Source organism: Lutra lutra, chromosome 3 (genome assembly GCF_902655055.1).
Source record: "Lutra lutra chromosome 3, mLutLut1.2, whole genome shotgun sequence".
Classification (NCBI taxonomy): Eukaryota; Metazoa; Chordata; class Mammalia; order Carnivora; family Mustelidae; genus Lutra; species Lutra lutra.
In genome coordinates, this window is record NC_062280.1 from 138,292,607 (window position 1) to 138,312,848 (window position 20,242).

General features: G+C 50.4%; 1 protein-coding gene across 3 annotated transcripts in view; it reads right to left on the reverse strand.

Moving 5' to 3' along the window:
- Positions 1-11,638: 11,638 nt before the first annotated feature.
- The window catches only part of WDFY2 (WD repeat and FYVE domain containing 2), a 182,860-nt gene continuing 174,256 nt past the window's right edge, over positions 11,639-20,242 (reverse strand). For 2 of the 3 annotated variants that reach the window (XR_007126161.1, XM_047723336.1), the window contains 2 exons: positions 19,168-19,276; positions 11,639-18,139 (listed from right to left, as the gene is read on the reverse strand). Coding sequence is in view for 1 of the 3 variants with exons in the window: in XM_047723336.1 (XP_047579292.1) it covers positions 18,110-18,139; positions 19,168-19,276 (139 nt within the window). In the remaining 2 variants the exon portion in view is untranslated. Of the gene's footprint in view, positions 18,140-19,167; positions 19,277-20,242 lie in introns of those variants that run through there. The other variant, XM_047723337.1, reaches the window with a different exon arrangement.

The following is a 20,242-nucleotide window of genomic DNA, read 5'->3' on the forward strand; positions in this document are numbered from 1 at the left end:
GATTTATTTATTTAAGAGAGAGAGAGAGAGAGCATGTGAGCTGGAGGTTCAGGGGGGTGGGCAGAGGGAGAGGAAAGAATCCAGAGCAGACTCCACCCTGAGCATAGAGCCCAACGTGGGGCTGGAACTCACGACCCTGAGATCATGACCTGAGCTGAGATCTAGAGTTGGTACGCTTAACTCACTGGGCCACCCAGCAACCTTGGATGTTGTTATTTTGAGCGGCGGCTGACTAGCATAAACTCACAGACTTTCTAGCTAAGCTGAGTATCTTCGGGACTGTTAGTTTACAAGTAACAGGAACCCACTTAAGCCAAACAGACAAAAAGAATTTAGTGGTGGCTACAAGGGCACAGCCCTCACAGAACTTGGGGGCTGAGGCACAGCTGGGCTTTGGGCTGGTCAGGAATAGGACAGGACTGCTGTGAAGAACCGGGGAAAACTTCCCTTTCTCTGGGACTGTTGTCCACAGACTCATTACAACTGCTTCCCTCTCTTCCCCTCTGCAGACAGACTTTCTCTGCGTTTCCATGCACGTGGGCCAAATATAGCGCCACTGAGTCAACCTGCCCTCTGTGCAAGGGTTCTGTTTCTATACTCTTGGGGGAGGGGGGAGCTCGAAGGCAAATGGGACAAACACAGTGCCTGGCTCAGGGTAACAACTTCATTATGTGTTTATTGGTTTAGACAGGATGTGGGGTTCACCCCTGAGGGAAGGGGATGGGTTATCTCTCCAAAAGAAGCCTACTACATCAGGCCAAGGAGCTTTCTGCTTAATTCAGTTAGGAACCCAAGATGTTGAAGGGCTTTGGGGGAGGAGAATGACACTGACTTGTGTTAACAACAGGCCTGGGATGGGATCTGGACGAGTGGGGCAGAGAGCTCCTGGTGTCAAGTTCATCCTCAGGGAATAATGACTCGCAAACAATGGGATACGTTCCCACTCCCTTGGCACCGGTGTCACCTGGGACTCAATGTGGTTTAATGAGTCGAAAAAAGGGAGATTCGCCATTTGCTTTCTTCTTTGTATACACTTGTTGGGAACTTGGACAAGTCACCAAACTTCTTTGGGATTCTCTTGATTCCAGTTCTTTCAATAAAACATTTTACACACTCACACACATACGTACATACGTTACTTATATATTTTTATGTTATGCTTTTAGCAGATTAGTATTGTGTTTCTCTTTGCAGGAAGGCACATGGGCAGGGCTTCAGAAACCTGGCTGGGGGGGGGCCCCAGGATTATAAATCATCAGTGGCCAGAAAAAAAGATGCTTCACCTCCATCTCAGGGAGGAGAAATGTGTGCTGTATGTGAAGAGCAGGTTCTTTATAAAGACAAAACTGGCGCCCTAGAAGGCCCAAAGCACACAGAAGCAAAGGATATCTCCGACCTGCTCCTTTGGGAGTGGGTGGGCATGGGAGAAGGCCTATTTTGTAGATTTGGATGAGGGAGATTTTGAAAAGATAGAAAAGCCCCTGGAGGGCCTGTTGCTAAAAACTGTGCTTTCCCTAGGCGTTTTTATTTTATTTTTTAATATTTATAAAAATATTTTATTTATTTATTTGACAGAGAGTGAGAGATCACAAGTAGCAGAGAGGCAGGCAAGGGGTGGGGAAGCAGGCTTCCCACTGAGCAGAGAAACTGATGTGGAACTCGATCCCAGGACCCTAAGTTTGTGACCCAAGCCAAAGGCAGCAGCTTAACCCACTGAGCCACCCAAGCACCCTCTCCAGGAGTTTTTAAGAAGCACCTACCGCTTGGCTGTGCCCTACAGCAGAGTATTTGGTGGGATGAATGGTGCCGCCAATCCTCCTGCAGGAGACTCTGTAAACACTGAAATCGGTACAGGTGTATTCTCACAGGGGATGAAGCAGGAAGCCGAACACACAACCAGCTCCGGGGTAGGGTGAGGAGGTGCAGAGGGGCTCACCCCGGCTCTCATCCATCCAAGGCCAGGAGAGAGGAGCTGTGCCCAGACACGCCCGGTGAGCAAGCCCAGCCCCCCCCTCGCTGGCCATGGGCCGCTGGGCCTTGCAAAGGGAAGGGGCCGCAGGCCTGCTGCGTGGACCCTCCCTATGGTAGCGTCGATTTCCTTTACTTGGGAGTCACTTATGACAATCCGTCATGGCAGGCTTATGGGACCGGTAGCTTTTGGCAGAAGTCCTTTCTGCTTCTCTCAAATTAAATCACAGAGAGAGCCACGGGCAATGAATACAAAGAAAGTATTCAAGGCCACTGGACAGAGGAAAATAGCTGTTGGAGACCAAGTGTTCAAGACACTTCACAATCCATATATACTAAGAAGGCAGGCCCCTCCAAAAATGAATTGGGACATGGATGACTGAGAATGCTGTCTGGGATGAAAGTCAAAGCTCAGAATTACAAATAATGATACAGAAATGAAATAACTACAATGCACATGCCCTGGGAGCTTCCCAGTCCGCACACACGTTCTCAGGCCGCAAACTCCTCTGATCCGGGGAGGGGGCTGGCCAGCTCTGATCTCCCTTCTACAAGTAAAGAAACCAAGGCTGAAATTGCTACAGTGACTTGCCCACGGTCACACCAATGGTAGGGGCCTGATCCAGGCTCCGAGTGTCCTCCAGGGCCCTGTCTGTGGTGCCACATCTCTCCTGTGGGCTCGGGCGCTGAGCCAGCCACTGGCAGCGGAAGGGAGAACTGGACAAGCAGAAACTCCCAGCCGCGGCTCTCTAAAGAGCCCAGGGCGCTGCCACTTGGAACCCTTGCTTGATTCCCATCTCACGTCAAAAAATAATAACATTATAAAATAATAAAATAAAATAAAATACAGATAGAGGGGGTGCCTGGGTGGCTTAGTGGGCTGAATATTCGACTGTTGCTTTTGGCTCAGGTCATGATCTCATGGGTCATGGGACTGAGCCCCATTTCAGGCTCCTTGCTCAGCCAGCCGGGAGTCTGCTTGCAAGAGTCTCTCCCTCTGCCCCTCCCCCCCACATGCGCATGCGCGTGCACCTGTGTACTCTCTCAAATAAATACATCTTTAAAAAATAATAAAAACTTTAAAAGATTTTAAAAATACAGGAAGGCATGAGGACATACAAATAATAGTTCCATCATTCAAAGATGAGCATTTTAAACGTTTTAGTGCACCAAAATATCATCCTTGGCAATATTTCCTGTTTCGATACCTTCCCTCACAAAAAAATGGGATTCTGTTGTTCCTGCTGTGTTGTAATTTCTTATTCTGTATATTGTGAATCTCTCTCCAGGTCAGGTACACTTCAACAGTATTTTTCTCATTTTGTTAGAAAATGTTACATATATATGTTTTATGATAACAGAAATAATCATAGAATCATATGATCCATTGTAAAATATTCTAAGTCACACAGTGCAGAAATGGATAGCGAAGGAAGACGATGTTTCACTTCATCCCATCCCACCCTTGGGACCTAAATTTATTTCCTCGTACTTCTCTGTGTGCAGACCAGACGTAACAAACGTACATGCCTGTATCAACTTCTTCTCCGCGCCATGGGCTCGTAGACTGTGCAGCAGCTGGCGTGTCCCCTTCCTGTAGCGTGGACACCTCTTCCTCTCCGGACAAGAGGCTCTGGTTCTGGGAGAGGACAGTCTCATGGGGCCAGAGAACGGAGGGGTTAGCATCACCAAGTTATTAGAGCATTTGGATTTGGAAACCCTCTGGGGTGGGGCTTGGGGGGAGCCCGCAGCACAGGTGGCCGCTTACCACTCCTCCAGGGCCACCTGCCCACCCCTCCTCGGGGGTCCCTGGGAGGCGGGGCCCCACGGCACGGTCAGCTTCCCGCCGCCATCGCGGAGCGCTCCGCCTCCTTGGGTGTGGATATTCTCACGACTGCCCCGAACCCTGCGTTGCGGGAAGAAGAAGACCCCAGAGCAGTGAGGTGACCTCTTGGGAGGTTTTGTAGGTTCGACTTTTGTCCCTGCTGGGAAGTCGGTGGTACTACATTTGCTGCCCCAACTGTCCAAAGGAGGGGGGTGCATGTGGTCCACATCCGCGGGGAAAGCCAAACTCTGTCCGGTGGGCCCAGGAGCCTTCTCTCTGGTCACCTGAAAGCAGGCCGTGGCGCTCCAGACTGGAGGCTTTCCGGTTTAGAGAGGAGCCGGTGACGGCTGGGAGGCCAAGATGAGGGTCAGTCTGGTGCTTCTTCCCCGGGACACACGTGCTTCAGGAGCTCCTGACACGTGGACTGGGGCTCCCCAATGCTCATTTGGGCAGCAGAGCCTTCCCGGAAGCCCGCTCCGAAGAGCACCTTCGCCTCCTCTATTCCAGCCTCTGGTCACGGCCGGGTGGCTGCCGCCCACACGTTGCCTACGGATTCCCTCTGGAAAGGGCGGCGGGACCATACACGCACCGCGTTAGAGACCCCAGGCCTCACCGAAGGCTTTGCCGCAGTGTCATCTGAGAGTGGGCAGAGCGTGGGGAAAGGGAGGTTTCTGAAGAGCAGGGGCCGCTGGGGAAGACATTGAGGTCAGGGGTAGGCGGGGGCGCTCCTGGAGGACATGCTGCTCAGATGGGGGGGGGGGGTTGTGGGGACAGGATAATGGGGCCGGTTCCCTCCTAATGGGTTAAAATGACCCAAATTAGAGAAACTAGGAAGAAGGCAATTTACCGACACTGCCTTTTCTCTGCCTAGGTGGGTAGAAGAACAACCGCTGACCCCACACCTCATGTCCATGTCCTCATGCCTGGAGCCAATGACTATGTCGCCTTTCCATGGCAGGAAGAGACCCTGCAGAAGTGAAACTGAGACAGGGAGAGTAACCTCAACTATCCAGGCAGGCCCAGTAGCATCACAAGGGTGGTTTTAAGAGGAAGGCAGGAGAGCCAGAGGCAGATGAGGAGACGTGGGGCTAGAAGAAGTCATCAGGGTGCTGCCACCACAAACCAAGGAAAGCAAGTGGCCTCCGGAAGCTAGAGAAGGCAAGGCACAGATTCTTCCCTCACACTTCCAGAAGGAACACAGCTCCGCTGACACTTTGATTTCAGACCTCTGACTTCCACAGTTTAGAGGATGCATCTGCGTTGCTTATGCTGGAATACACATTAATCTGGATCTTAACAGTTGACAGCAGCACCTGGAAAGTTCCCTGGCCAAGAGGGAGTCCTCCTCTGGAGGGGCCAGTCATGGCTGTGCTCAGACTGGGGGACTGGGGTGAGGGGCTTCATTATACTTCTGGGAGAAGCCCCAAAAGCTGACACCTCTCTTCTTGGTGTTTCTCAGGCCCACCCACAAAGAGGGTGATGATTGGTGAGGGCTGGTGACCCCCAAACGGGAGGGAGCCCAGTGGAAGTGCCCTTGCCCTGCACAGCTCAGAGGGAATAAGGATGGCAGGTCGCTCCCCTCTCCTGTGGGCAGCCCTAGGCTTACCAGTGACAGAGGTCACAGGAGCAACGCTGGGGTCCCTGGGCTCACTGTGAAGGCATGCACAGTCCATTCTGGAAGAATGAAAGGCAAAGGTCCCGATCTCTTACCTGATCCTAAGTATGGTCATGCTGCCATTTGTCAGGTGTGACCATGATTTCTAAACACCTGATCTAGAACTTCCGCATTGACATTATTGCCCTTAAGCAATAATGACCTGGTGGGGCTCCATCGTCATGTGTGAAGCTGTCAGCACCCATCAGCCTCCCTGATGTTGGTGTTGACAGTCTCTGAAGGCTGCCTTGCCGGGTACTCCCCCCACCTTGACTTCTGCCCTCTGTGTGCCCCGAGTATGGCCCCGCTTTTGCTCACTGACCTGGAGACCAGTCCTGGTGGATTATTTCCCAGGACTCAAAATCCTAACGTTTGGAAGAGCCACACTTTGGAAGAGCAATAGCTGTGATGCCACTGAGGCTCACGTGGGTGGGGGTGAGGTGGTTCCAAGCATCTCCAGTACGGGTCCCACACTCTAAGGCAGGAGTTAATTCACATATTAATGGACACATGCTCTGTGCCAGCCTGCGCTGGGGCCTGAGCTCTGACAGCCAGCGGGGCAGCCCCTTGACCTCGCCCAGGGTGCGTACAGCAAAGAACGGAGGGCACGATCCATTTGGGAAAGGGGCAGGTCTGGGCGCTAATGGTATGGGCAGGGGCGCAGGAGGCCCCAGGCAGCATGCAGCGTGCTCTCCCGCATCGTCCCCAGTGTTCTCTTCTGCTCCCTCCACCTCCTGAGAAGGGGCGGTGGTGCAGTGCTGGGTTCCACTGAGATGCCTGTAAAGGCCCGATCAGGAGGACCGGGAGGTCAAGGGTGCAATCTGTGCACACTGCCGTCCCACCCGGGGCTGGGTAAGAGCTGCTTTTATGTGTCCCCAGCCAGCTCCCTTGCCTGGCACCGAAGGGCACCTTCCCCTCTCCGGCTGCCCATCCTACGCCCTTGTGCAGAGGCTGTGGGGGCTGCTGCTGGAGTGGTGGGCCGGAGGGCACTGGCCATCCAGGGCTCATCACGGCAGGGAGGTTGCAGCCTTTAATTTCCACGCAGCTTACAGTTCATCTAAAAATATCTGAGCAGCCACAGGATTGAATCTCCCCAGGAATGACCTAAAACCAGCGTAATGAGGACTGGGGAATTGCTTCATTTCCATTTAAGAGGGGCACGTTGGGACTAGAAAGGGAGAAACCTCAGCTTCAGAAGCAGAGCTTTTGTCTCTGGTTTGCATTGTGCATGGTGGGGGGTGGGGGGGGCAGTGTGGGCGGGGCAGCTGGGGTGCCCCTTCCTCTGCCAGCCCTCCTGACCACAGTGGCCTGGTGGCCAAGGGGGCTGGTAAATGCTGGCATTCCATGTCCGAGTAGCATGAACAGGGGCCCAAGGAAGTCAACAGGAGAGCGATGGGGACCTGGGGACAGGGAAGTAATAATGCCTAAGGAGATAAGGATTATCTGGAAGCCTGGAAACAGCAGAGAAGGGGAGCAGAACTCTGTCAGGGATCTGCCCTTCCCAACTCTATGATGAGCTTTCAAAGAGGACAGGCCTCCTCCCCCAAACAAGGCAACTAAACCCAGCTGCGATCACAGGAGACACCCCATGCCCCAACCCCTGGACGTGCCAGCTGGATACAGTGCCTGTGTCCTCACGGCCCCCGTGAGGGGGGGCACTGCTGTCGCCCCATCTACAGGCAGGGACCAAGCCCAGAGGCTGCCCTGTCCCCATGGGCCCTCCCACAGCAATCTCTCCAACATCGCTGCCCCTTTTCCGAAAGCCAGTTTGTTAGAAGCCCAACATTTGGATAGATATCCTTGGAGTTCATCCTAAGAAATAATTAAAGATCTGGAAAACGAGGCTCTCGTCGCAGCACTAGTGAGAGGAGAGGGAGGTAATAAATTATGGAACACCTGTACAAGAAATCTGTTCAAACCTGAAAACTCTGCCGTAGATAAATGTCTGTGGGAGAGGAAAGCTGTCTGCTCTATATCATTAAATGAAGAGATCCGGCTCCAAAACTGTACACGCCTTATGATCCGATGTTTGCTACACCCACAAGCCCATAGAAAAAGGCGTGTTGGTGCTGTGGAGCGTCCCTCGGAGACCTGGCTTGGGAGACTTGGCACAGATTCGCCCTCTGCGGCACGGATCCGAGAAGCTTTGCATATCCTGTTCTAAATGCAAGGGGGATGTTCTCAGGGAAGCACACACACCGGGAGAGGCTCAGGCCAGGCGTGCTGGGAGACTGGCTTCTCAGTTCTTCTCCCTGCCTAAGGGAGACTTGCTTGGCTCTGCCTGCCCATGAGTGCCACCAAGCCATGGGAGAGCCCACAGGCTCTTTTTTCCTCCCAAGGGACATCATCCTGACAATGCCAACATCAACCTCTGTGCTTATAAAATCTGTGCTAGGAAACCCACCACCTGGACCTGCAGTTTGCCATCTGTCGCCCACAGGTCACAGAGCACCAGTGGAGCTTCTGGGTGCAGGGGGCCCATCTGTGGACTTGGAGGCCTGGGGGAAGCAGGGGGGCCGGGCAGGGGCCTGAGCACAAGGATGCTTGTCTTCCACGAGTGGGACAACAGAAGGCTTCAAATGCCTTCTCTTTGCTCATCAGTATCTTCTCATTCTTCCATAATAAACAAGTAAGTATTGTTTCTGTGAAAAGGAGGAAGTTTTTCATTTAAAAAATAAGGCCCCCAGATTATGTGATCCTTTCTCTCTCTGTAATCCTCTGGTCTCATTACAGCTCTCAAATGTTTACTCTGGTTTCGTTTCTTTCATTGGCTTCACAGGAGAACAAGATTTTGTTTCCCAGTGTGCTCACTGTAGAGATGTTGGGTTTCCCCGAAGTCTGGGGGCAAAGGGGGTGTATCCTGCAGCCAGCCCTGGGGCCTGGCATGGGGGTGGGGGGGGTGACACTAGGTGAGAAAACTCTGTATAGCCTGGGGCCGGGCTGGGGTGGGAGGATGAGGCAGAGCGGCTTGGCAGAGGAAGTAAAGCTCTTTCCCTTCTTCTTATAGTCCTCCCTGAAAAAAAGAAAACACTTAAGCAATTCAAGAAGCCATCCGCTGGGATCCTGAGAGAGGCCAGACTCATTTGAGCGAGATAGCTAACCCAGGAGGCAGGAGTCTGAGTGTTTAATCCCCCTAGGCCTCCAGTGGGGCCCTGCCAGCACTGGAGGGAGACCCTGCGTCCTTGCGCGCAGAGGGGCGAGGGACTCCAAGGGGATCTTGCTCTCGGGCTGGGCTGGCATGGGTGCCCATGTCCCAGGGCCCGGAGGACACAGCACCCAACACACTCCCGGCTTGGCTGAGCAGCACTTTCCACCCAGGCTGAGAAGCGACACCTCCAGGGCTTTGTAGAAAAATCTCTGGAACCAAGCAGCTTGGCTAGACGCTGTTTTGCAGGAGAAAGCGAGGTGTGTACGATCACATTCCTTTGTATTATTTCTTAGAGGTACTACAGTAAAAAAGAAGCAAAGCACACCCAACCTCCTCCCTTGAGAATGCCGTGTCTTCTCACAGCTGTGAGGCTGTCAGTAGGAGGTTCCACGCCAGGTTCAAGGGCGGGTGTGCTCTGGGGCACGAGGGGTGGACAGCGCGCTGTGGCTGGCCTCGCCCCCGCCACCCCACACACCTTAGCAGATTCTTTCAAGGGGACTTCCTGTCTATGAACCCTCTTTCTCTAACTTGGGCTGGGGGCCTCTCGAGGTGGACCCTCCTCTCCATGAAACTCAGGGTAGGGTGGGACTGTGCCCAGGCTTTGCTGGTGAGACGGTCCTTTGCCTGTTGGGGTGGGTTTTGTAAAGTGCCTCCCTGAATTTTATACCCCCAGTTTCTTCTCTTTCTGAACTGAGTGGGTCCCCGGAGAACAGAGGTCCTCCGGTTGTGATCCCTGTTCTCAGAGTCCTGGGCGAGGCCAGGACCCACAGGCCCTGGCTGAAGGTGATCCGCCCTGGGAGGTGAAAGGTCATCCGGGAAGCTGACCGAACCCCAGGGAATGGGATCTGTCCAAAGCAGCCCCGAGAAGCGAGTGAGCCATGACTCTGCTTTTCTATTTCTGGTGGCTGTTATCCATTCAGGTTTTCTTCTCTAGCTGGGCAGGGTCCCGAGGGACAAGCTCTGGGAGAGGAGCCTCGCTGGGAGGAGAGGGCACCAGAGAACACTCGACCTCGGGTGGAAGCCAGGGTCTGCTCTCTCGATCTTCGGCCATTATGGAGAACCACTCTTGCTTGAGGCTCTGGTGACCTGGGGGCCCTGAGGATGGGTGCCTCTCTCCCCTGGCTACCACCTGCTAGTTCCTGAACACACGTCACACTCCCACCGTCCACAGCATCCCCCCACCCCCACCCCAGCCACACCCGTCTGGAGACTCTCCTCAGCCCCTGCGTCCTGAGTCAGTCAAACACCGCTTGACTCCTTGTTCTCCCCTGCTCGGTCTCCCACTTGCAGCACGTCAGGACCCTCATCTGTGTGGGCCCTTGAGGGCAGGGACGGCACCTGATGCTCGGGGGGGCCCCTGGAGGGTGTGAGTGACATGGGTGACCTGACCGAACTGAGGCCCTCACAGCCGCAGGACAAGGCCAGTCGGGGAGCTGCCCTTCTCACAGCTGCGTGTGCCACTCACTGGTTCCACATACTTGCCTCCTGCTAGAACACCGTCCTCACTAGCTGGAGAGGAGAAATTGATAGAAATCCCAGAAGAGCTGGCTCAGAGGTCTAAGTAAGACAGGCCAGACCCAGCTCGGGGGCAGAGAAGGTATGGACCAAGGGCCACTGAGCAGACGCCTCTTCTCCTTTCTCCTGCACGATGCCACTGTAGCTATGAGAACTTCGGTGGACTGGGAACTTCTATATTAACATAAATGTGCCCAGGGCCAAGAACAAGCCGACCTTCAGCTTCTGTGGCAGGTTTTTTTGTTTTGTTTTCCATCCTGTATGAATCTCTCCTTTATTTGAGAATGTGGTTTTCTTAAAAATTCTGGGTTCAAGATCAGCCTACATTGTAGGTTTGAGGGAAGCAGGGTGGGAGGAGGGACATGTGCAAATGAGCTGTACACCTCTGTACTCCAAGACAGGGCCCCACGCTGCCTCTGTCCTGTGTCCCGTGTGGCCCTAGGAACAGTGTGTATTTACATAAACAAATTCATCGGCTTAAGATTAGGAGTGGCTTTAATAATGCACCGGCATGGGGCGCCTGGGTGGCTCAGTGGGTTAAGCCGCTGCCTTCGGCTCAGGTCATGATCCCAGGTCCTGGGTTCAAGCCCCACATCGGGCTTTCTGCTCAGCAGGGAGCCTGCTTCCTCCTCTCTCTCTGCCTGCCTCTCTGCCTACTTGTGATTTCTCTCTGTCAAATAAATAAATAAAATCTTAAAAAAAAAATCTTTAAAAAAAAAAAATAATGCACCGGCATGCTAGTGCTAGTTTGGAAAAAAACCTCTAAATTATACCGTTTTACCTCCTAATGACTGCAAAGTTGTAGCAAAATCAGCAAACAGACGTAGGGATATCTACCTCCACGCCTGGGGCTCAGAGCAAAACCACCCTCGTCATCCACGGCGGAGAAAAACCCGGCGGGCGGTTCCTCAGAGTTGCTCAGGTCCAGGCTGTCAGCCAAGGAGCCCCAAGGAAGGGGTTTTTCTGGGCGCATCTGCCCGGAAAGGCAGTGACTTTCGGCTACATTTGACTTCATCCCCACTTTTCGAAAGAAAGGGGGGGCCTCTGGAGTGTGGGGTGTGGGTAGGCTGTGTTGGCACAAAGGGGCTGGGAGGGAGAGGGGCCCCCAGTCCCATGGGCTGTGGTATGAAGGGCACCCCAGCTCCCCCACTCACTGTCTGTTCAGTGCCATGCAAGCCACTGCTTTCTTCTCACCTGTTTTCCTATCCATAAAATAGGCTTCCTGAGTTTTTAGAGAGGTTTCTCCTAGCTACATTTGCCCTGAAGTCCTTTCTCCTCAGTTGGAAAATTAACTACAGTTAGAGCACACTTATGTGCAAGATCAAGAGAATGAAGAGGACCACACGGCCACAGACCATTTGCTGGGCACAAAGTCTCGCCAGACCACGGTTCTCCCCGGGCTCTAGACCATCAGGTGTAGGAGCGGCCTGGAGACTTGCCTTCTCTCGCCCGGGGAACACCAAGGCAGGACTGTTGTGGTGTATGTGTCTCAGCTTGACAACAACAATGATGGCACTAGAGCTGCACGAAGGTTTCCATAGAGATTTATTTTAAACCGTGGAGGCAACTTTGCATTGAGAGTCTTCTACATTGGTAATGGCCACAGGCATATTTCAGTTAGAGGGAACACAGTGAGAATGTGAGCAGAGTTTTAAAAACATTCACAACATCAGCAGCATTGGAACGTAGAACTGGATACAGGCATCTTAACATTGTAAGCAGTCTTGCTCAGTCCACCTGCTCAGTCAGGAAGTCAATGTCAATGTCTCCAGTGGCAGAGAGCACGGCAAGGCCGGAAGGGTTCTGCTGGAATTGCATTTGAGAAATCTGTTCCGGCTTCGGGCTCATGACATTCTCAACCTGACCCCTTGGGGAATCTCATTTCAAAAAGAAAAAGATATCCATGAAGTAACATGCCTGCTGCAGCCAGGTTCTACGGGGGCCCCAGACGGACGGCGTGCAGCATGGAAGGGTCCGTTGCCCTGGTTAGGAATGGCAGCAGGTAGGCAGGCACGGACGGAGGGCTAGCACCTTCCCCACTGTCCAGTTAATAACAGTTTTTGTACTTTCCAGATAAAGATTTTCTTTTGCGAAAAGAGAGTACATGAAAAAAATCATTTAAAAAGCAAGGCAAATAAATGGTACCCAACACAAATATATGAAGAGTACCACGGTTATCAGTGACACAAGTGTCTGGTCTGTACTCCGTATGGGTGACTGCTACTGACCTAAGGCTGCTATCTATTCAAATGGGAGGGAAAAAAACGTGCAAGCAAGTAAATGAAATAGGTTTTGCAGACCACTGTCCCTTTTTGTATTCGAGTTCACCCTCTTCAGATTCCCAGAGAACCAGGAGAAAAAAATATCAAGGTCAGATTCTCAATCTAACCTTGAAACCAACCTGCGGTTCCCTGCCACTTTCTCTCCCAAGAAAGTCAGCTACCGTTATTAAGTCACCAAGGTGAACATGTTGAGGTATCTTATTTTTTAGTGAGGTGGTACCAAGACCAACTTCCACCTTCGCCATCTTTTCCAGACCTCTAGATGGAAAAATGCAGAAAGCAATTTCCTTGATGAGAAAGAACACAAAGATCTCCCGATCCTATTCGCCTGCCTGTCGGGAGTTAAGTCAGCCACTAGTCCAACACTAAACATTCGTGGAATGACAGGATCGCAGGACTGGAGGGGTCCCAAGAACCACCGCCCAGTTCAGTCCCTCCTCCAGGCTTTAGCCGCCCTCCCGCGTCTCTGACGACAACGACCGACTGTCTGCTCCAACAGGAACAATGCTCCCGGCATGTGAAACACAAAGGAGGGATCCCACTCCAATCTTGGACAGATCATATTCTTGGAGACTGCTTTTGCGTGTTAGGTCTAAACAGGCTTCTCAGTGGAAAGGATCATGTTTAAAGGCAAAATTACAGACTAAAACCCCTGAGGGTTGGTATGTATATAATTCTTGGTTATGAAATTGAGTTGAAGGTGAAAAATGAACACGAATATTCTGGAATTATCAAGTTATGCACATAGGAGAGTTGGGCAATGGAAGGAAAAGGCAAACGGAAGTAACGGCAAGAACCAGAAAGTGCCCCAAGCCTCGTGGGGGGATGCTGGGACGCTCCTGCTGGGCAGAGCCAGGTCTCGGAGGGGGCGCTGCCTGAGCCTCTTCCACGGCCTCTGGCCTGAGAAAAACATTCCCTTGCATGTGGCGAGAGGCACTATGATGGGGATGTAGCACGTTTCCTACATTGTACTGAGAAGACCCATGAGTCGCAAGAATGATTTCAGGCCAGCGGGGAAATGGAGGGCGGCCGCCTGCTTAGGTACCAACAGGTTTGGCTCTGTGTATTCCTGTGATGCTGAAGTTGTCTAGAACAGTCTCCTACTACCTGTCATGGTCTTTCCTTTTTCAAAGGGGAGCAGCTGAGCCTGGCCCACCTGTGTCACGAGGAAATTAAATTAAATTAAATTAAACTCTCCCAGGCCAAGTCCACGCGTGTGGGGGCCTCCAGATCCACCTCACGGCCTCTGGGGCGGGGCCACGCTCCCAGAAAGTTCAAAACTTAGGTGCCATGGGTCATATTAGGTAACCACCCACCACCCTAGGTCTTTCTAAAGGCAAACCACAACAAAAAACTTAGATACTAGCTTCAGTCTGCTGCAGGAAAACCCGACTCTCAAACTCCGAGGGAATCCCTAATGGTGCTCCATGTGCTGCCTCCCTCCGAGGTCGTGGGGAACCCCACACAGCAGCTCCCCGCCATAGTGACAAGAGCTCAGGCCCCGGGACTTCAGCCGAGTACTTGATACCCTCTGGCAACTCCAACCACTTGTGGCCTCCGCGTACCAGGCTGATGCCAGACCGTAGGCCTTTGTTTCTGTTTCGGCAGCCTGCAAGTCATTTCCCTCCTGGACTCACTCTAACCGCAACTTCACCCCTCGGCTCAGAAGTCCTTTCTGCTGGGGGACGGGCACTGTGTGCATAACTCCTGGGGTGGGCCCCACGCACACTTCTATCACTGAATGGACCACACGGGACTGACGTAACCCATCTACTACCCCGAGTGGCCTCTGCCCAGGACAAGGAATGGGTGCCAGCCCCTCAAGGCCTAGTTCAGAGCCTGGCTCATGGCAGACGGTCCACAAATGGCTGAAGTGGGCTACACTCCAGAAGATCACCTAGAGGATTGTGTTTAAAATGGACTTAATTTCTGTGTTTCCCAATCAACTTCATAGATGTCCACTGTCAGTTAAAATTTACCATTATTTTAAAGGACAGAAAAAGACTGTATTGGCGAAGTGCTTTCTTTTACTTTAAAATACATATCTTAGTGAATGAGATATCACTTATATACAATTAAACTATCAAAAAAGCAAAATCAAAGGAATCTTGTTTCATGACTATTTATGTCCAGTAACTTTGGTACAGAGTTTAGAGCGATCCCTTTCCCTAAAAGTCAATGTCCAGGCTTTAAAAATTGATTGTTAAGCAAAAATAAATTATGCTTTTTAAAAAATGAATCTCAAACCATGAAAAGGTGATGTTCCCTAAGAAAAGCAAAGGCTGTAGACTCAGAGACTGGCTCAAGGCCGGCCTTCAGACAAACAGGGGAAGGTGAAATGTCAATGCCGTTAGATTTCCACCTGCATTGTTGGGTGGGGGCGGGGGGGGGCGTTCCATGAGGAAGAGCTTAGGAAGGAGTTTATGCTGATCAGGAGCTGCAAGAATTACATCATTGCATAGTACCCACCCCTCAGAAACAGGGCTGGGGCCAAAAGAAGTGTCAGATTCCCCTGTAAGAGGATCAGGCCTGATTCCTGAGAACCGCCTAGAGGACACTTGTCCTAGTCATGCCATTAGTAGTTAATGTCCAAAACCGTGTGTTCCTGGAAAATTCTTTAAATCTTTTAGATTCTCCTGTTGACACCTCAGCTATATCTGACGGCCTGGGATGACCAAATGTTTTCTGCTTGGAACATTCTAGATCTCCGAAGATCCCTTCCAGTTTTGTGATTCTATGATTCCTTGAATAATTGAAACCATCAAATGAGAAAAACATCATTGACTGATCTCATATAAAAAGACATGCAATTCCAAGTACTTAATTTAAAACCACCTTAGCTACTGCGGACACAAACCCAGGCCGTGAAAGTTTCCAGTAACATCATTTCTTTGGAGAAACTGAAAGCCTGTGATCGGTTTTATCCTACAGAATGCAGAGCAACTCTGCGCATGAGATGGGCAGCCCGGCCACTTTTCCCAATGTTAGGCATTATTTGCCAGAGCCACTGAAGTAACAGAGCAAAAATATACGTAAAGTGCAACTGCAAGAGGGCAAAACAAGAACTATGACCGTGAACCCAGCCAGGAGAAAAGCCAAGAGCGGGTTCCGGCTTTCACTCCCAGCAAGCGAAGCCTCCACTCCATACGATGCGGGGAAGACATGCGACACCAGCACTTCTCTCTCCGTGAGTTACAAAAAACGGTGGCGACATTCCTCATAAAACTCAAGAATGCACAGTATCATAAACACACACACCACTACTTTGCTAAGTACTTCTTAACAAAGTCAAGCACCCACACAGATAAGGAGAAAGAAAAGGGCAGAGCAGGGGATACTATGATGTCTCTGTGGTTTCTGACCGTGACTCTCATCACTAATGAGGTGTCAAGTGGTTTCAGCCTCGGAGCAGCTCTGTGGGGGCAGGACTGGGGAGGGGGAGAGGGCTGTAGTGAAGGGCGGGGTCCAGCCCAGAGCAACTGTGATGGACATGCGTGACCAGCAGGGACAATCAGCTGCCCCAGTGGGGTGTGTGAGCTCCTCCAGACCTAAGTCAGATCCACATCGGGCTCGCTGGGCACTGCTCCACTGTCTACCTGACGCGGTCTCCCTCTCCGTATACAGGCCAAACTCCGAACTTCGGAAAGGGAAAAAGGAGCAATTCATTTCCATTACTTGTTTCCCACACACGGTTCTGTTATGTACAACTTGGCACGTGGCTCCCAAGTTCCACCAGTGAGCTATGAAATAGATATTTCAGTATTTTAAATTTCATTCCCTTTTTAAAGCTCTCTCACAATCATGCAGACAAGACTCAGCTTAGTTCTAACAGCTTTGACTGATGGCAAGCAGGGGGAATAGGCGACAGCGAAGTGACAAGTGGTAATGTCTTCCATGCGTGAGTAAGTACACACGTGTATCCAACCTTAGACTGTGGTCACCTGAGCTGGTCTGATGGCTCAGGTTACACACAGGCTGCCCTTTACCAGGGCCACATGGGGCACACCCACTGTACTCCCCAGGGTGTAGCAACAGAGCCATCTCTAGGAAGCCCCAGCCCTGGGAGCACACGGGTCAGAGGACAGAAGTATGGTGGACAGTACTTTTTCTGGTTGGAAAGAAAAGTAATTAATAATCATGAGGGGGGAGAAAAAAACAGGTTTCCAAAAACAAAAAAGAGAGAAAGAAATTGGAAGCATTTCAACACCACTGCCAAAAACCTATCAAATCAGAAGCGAACAAGATAATGCGGACAGCTTGGATAGCGAAGGGAAAGTAAATGGCCTGTTTCTCTGCAAGGCTTAATTGAACCTGGTGATCCTCAAGAGACTCGGGGGTCCCCTGACATCCCTGACAGGATAGGGTGAATGAGGTGGGATGTGTAAAATGCACACAATGGGGCAGGCTCATGGCACACACCTGCTGCAAACAGTTGAAAGTAAGATTTCTAAAAAGGACTTCAACATTCTGAGTTGAGTCACTATGCACAAGAATATTTCACTTTATCAAGTTTGACTGGATTCCCTTAAAATCAGAATTCTTCGGGTTCATTTTCTAAAGCCCTCTTTTTTCTTTTCTTTCTTTTTAACAACCCCCTCCCGGAAGCCAGTACGAGCTGTGGGACTCGGTACCTTTTATGTCTCAGATCACAGAGTTTTAGGATGGAAGTGTGCAAAGTGTTCCGCTAAAATACGCAAAGATAAAAATCTTTAAATATCTAGTTTTTCAAGGGGAAGAAAATACAGATGGTGAGGAGTAGAGCAGGATATACTCTCGCAGGAAGGAGCACATTCAAATTCAGAGGTGATGTCACGTGTACAGACACATGTTAAAGACACTTTTTTCTGAAGGACATGGGGTTTGCATTTTTTTGTTTTGGGTTTGTTATGAACACCGTGAGGAAGAGCTACGCGAATCACATGAAAACATAAAAGGCTCAGAAGGCTCCAACGGAAGAAGAAATGATCCAGGCACTGCGAGTTGGAGCTCTGAGCTACAATCGTCTGCTTCTGTGAGGACAGGGGTCGGGAGCAGCTTTCTCACAGCAAAGACCGAAAACTGAGGCAGAAGCACAAGGTCGCGTCTACTCAGCCTGAACAGGAATGAGTTAGACCTTCCAAACGGACTACTCTTTGGGTGATTCAAGAAGTCAGTCGGAAAACCCACACGAATGGTTTCCTGAATCTCTCAGCCGAAGAGGAGGTCTGTGAAAGCACAAACACTGAGAATCCAGAGTGTAAAGAGAAACACGTACACAGGTGGACATGAAGAGGAGGGGAGGTGACACAGAGAGAGGAAAAGGACGCCGAACACAGAATATGTGCCCAAGTGAAGGAAACATGGAAACGACTTTATAACGACCAAAAATATCCCTAACAGATGCCTCCCTCATCTCTCCAACACACGAAGTGACAATGAAAAGGAAGCGAGAAACACATACCAAGTAAAGACCCCACACAGAGTTTTCAGTATGCTCAGAACAATGCAGCACGGCCAGAGTGTATAAACCATTTGTTAAAAAAATATCTTCTTTTCTATTGTATGAACTGGTTGAAAGAGTCCCCTCGCCAGTGTCCACTCACTAGGTCCCATGCCAACTCAGCCCGGCTCGCGAGTTTCTCTCAGACTCTCACGTGTCTGCTGACAGCTTCAGTAATGATGCAGATTCCAATGACTGCTTCTTGAGTAAATACTATCTTTCTGATACTGGAGTGTCATCAAGACACGACTGGGGTCATATCCCATAACTGTGGAAAGGAACAGAAAACATAGGAGGAACTGAAATTCCCTTGTGTTGAGGATTAACAGCCCTTATGATTGAATACAAGTGAGCTTTTAATTAGCCAAGCAACTAAGTACTACACTAACGTGATTTCTAAATCTATAAAATGGTATTTTGCCATGACAATGTTTAACGTAGACTTTAAAACTATGGCCGTGGGGAATTTTCATCTGGTGAGTACAGAATCTGACAGATCAGATTCCCTTCTGGGACAAGAGAATGAGCATCCTGTGGGCCCCAGGGACATGCTGTTGTCCCTTCCAGACCTTCTCTTGTCCAGTCTTCCAAACAGTCTTCCAAGATGTCCCATTTTCAAAAATCAAGGACCCAAGATTCCCAGAGTTTATTTTTAAAACTTACTTAAAGTCAAGGGCCCCAGTGGCTTTGAAAGGGGTTATTTTAACCACCACATCCTGCTGGTGCCTCCAAGAAGGGACCAGAGAGGGCCAAGCCCATGGGATAGCTGTGGCCCCTCCTGTCCGGGGCCTCTGCTGGGGTACCACATCCATCCAGCACGGTCCTCAGACAGACCCTGGAGGACTGCTTCTGGATTAATTGATCTCATGGGGAAAACATCTTGTTTATTATGTGCTGGCTTATTTGAGTCCTTCCTTTCACTCAAGGCTCAGCTTCCTTTCACTCAAGGCCCACTTCCTTCCTGAAGCCATCTCTAGCACCCCATCTCCCTCTGCCGAGCTCTTAGGGTAATTCTTGCCTGTATCACTCTTTTGGCTGCTGAACATGTGACCTATTAGTAACCATCAAAAGGACAGAGTACGTCCCCAGTAGACAACGTGCTCCCTGCAGCCAAGAGCTGTGTCTGATCTTGGTGTGTGAGGCTAGGGCCCTGGCACGGGGCCTTGCACGTACTGGGGCCTCAGAAATGCTCACTGCTCACAGTGACCTTGTGAGCAGACCTCACCCAGTCCTGGGCTCCTGGACATTGACGTAGGGCCAAAGAAGGAAAGCTTCTGAAAGAAGATGGCGCCCTACCTTAATAACCTTGTCAGTTCCAGAAGTCAGTAACCATCCTCTGGTGGCATCAAAATGCACATGCACGATGTTATGTTTGCTGTCGTGAAAGGTCGCCGTGGGTGCGCGTCTGGAAGGAGCAAAGCGAGTTTCCAAGAGTGAAGAGTGGTGACACATGAATGAAGGAAAGCTGCAGCCCAATGACTAAGACAGGTGCCTCACTTCAAAACTGCTCCTCACATCTACCTTTGGTTCCTGGGAACCTGTTAATGTTTTTTTTTTTTTTTTTTTTTTTTTTAAGATTTATTTATTTGAGAGAGAGAGAGAGTACAAACAGGAGGGCAGAGGGTGAGGGAGAGAGACTTTCAAGCAGGCTCAGGACTCAATCCCCAACCATCAGATCACTGCCTGGGCCAAAACCAAGAGTCGGAAACTTAACCAACTAAGCTACCGGGGCACCTTTTTTTTTTCCTCTTAAATATTTTTATATTTTTAAAATTTATTTATTTATTTGTTTGTTTGTTTATTTGACACAGCAAGACAGAGAGAGGCAGAGGGAGAAGCAGGGTCCCCGCGGAGCAGGGAGCCCAATGTGGGACTTGATATCTAAACCCTGGGATTATGACCTGAGCTGAAGGCAGAAGCTTAATGGACCCAGCAATCAAGGCACCTTTTTAAAAGAGGAAAGGATTCTTATCTTCTCCAAAATGGGAATGAGATGATGACATTTCCCAAAGTCTTATGGATTACTTGTCGCTCTGATAGAGCCTATGAAAAATCTCTACCCATGCCTTTGACAAATCTTAAAACAAACACCTCAGTGCTTTTGCTATGTCTGATCTCAGAAGTACCTACTGGTATAAAGTGTACCTGTACATATTAAAAAAAAAAAAAAAAGAAGCACACCTGTTAAAAAGCTGAGGATACTATTACTATTCTAATCAAAGGGCTATCCGTTCTTTCTCCTCCGTTTCCTGGTGTAACTGCAGGTTTAGTTTCTCTATGGTCTTCTAACACTTGAACAAGTAAAACAATCTATAAACAAACATTGTTATTTGTTTTGTATCTTTTAACCTATGCATTGCTTAATAAGAAG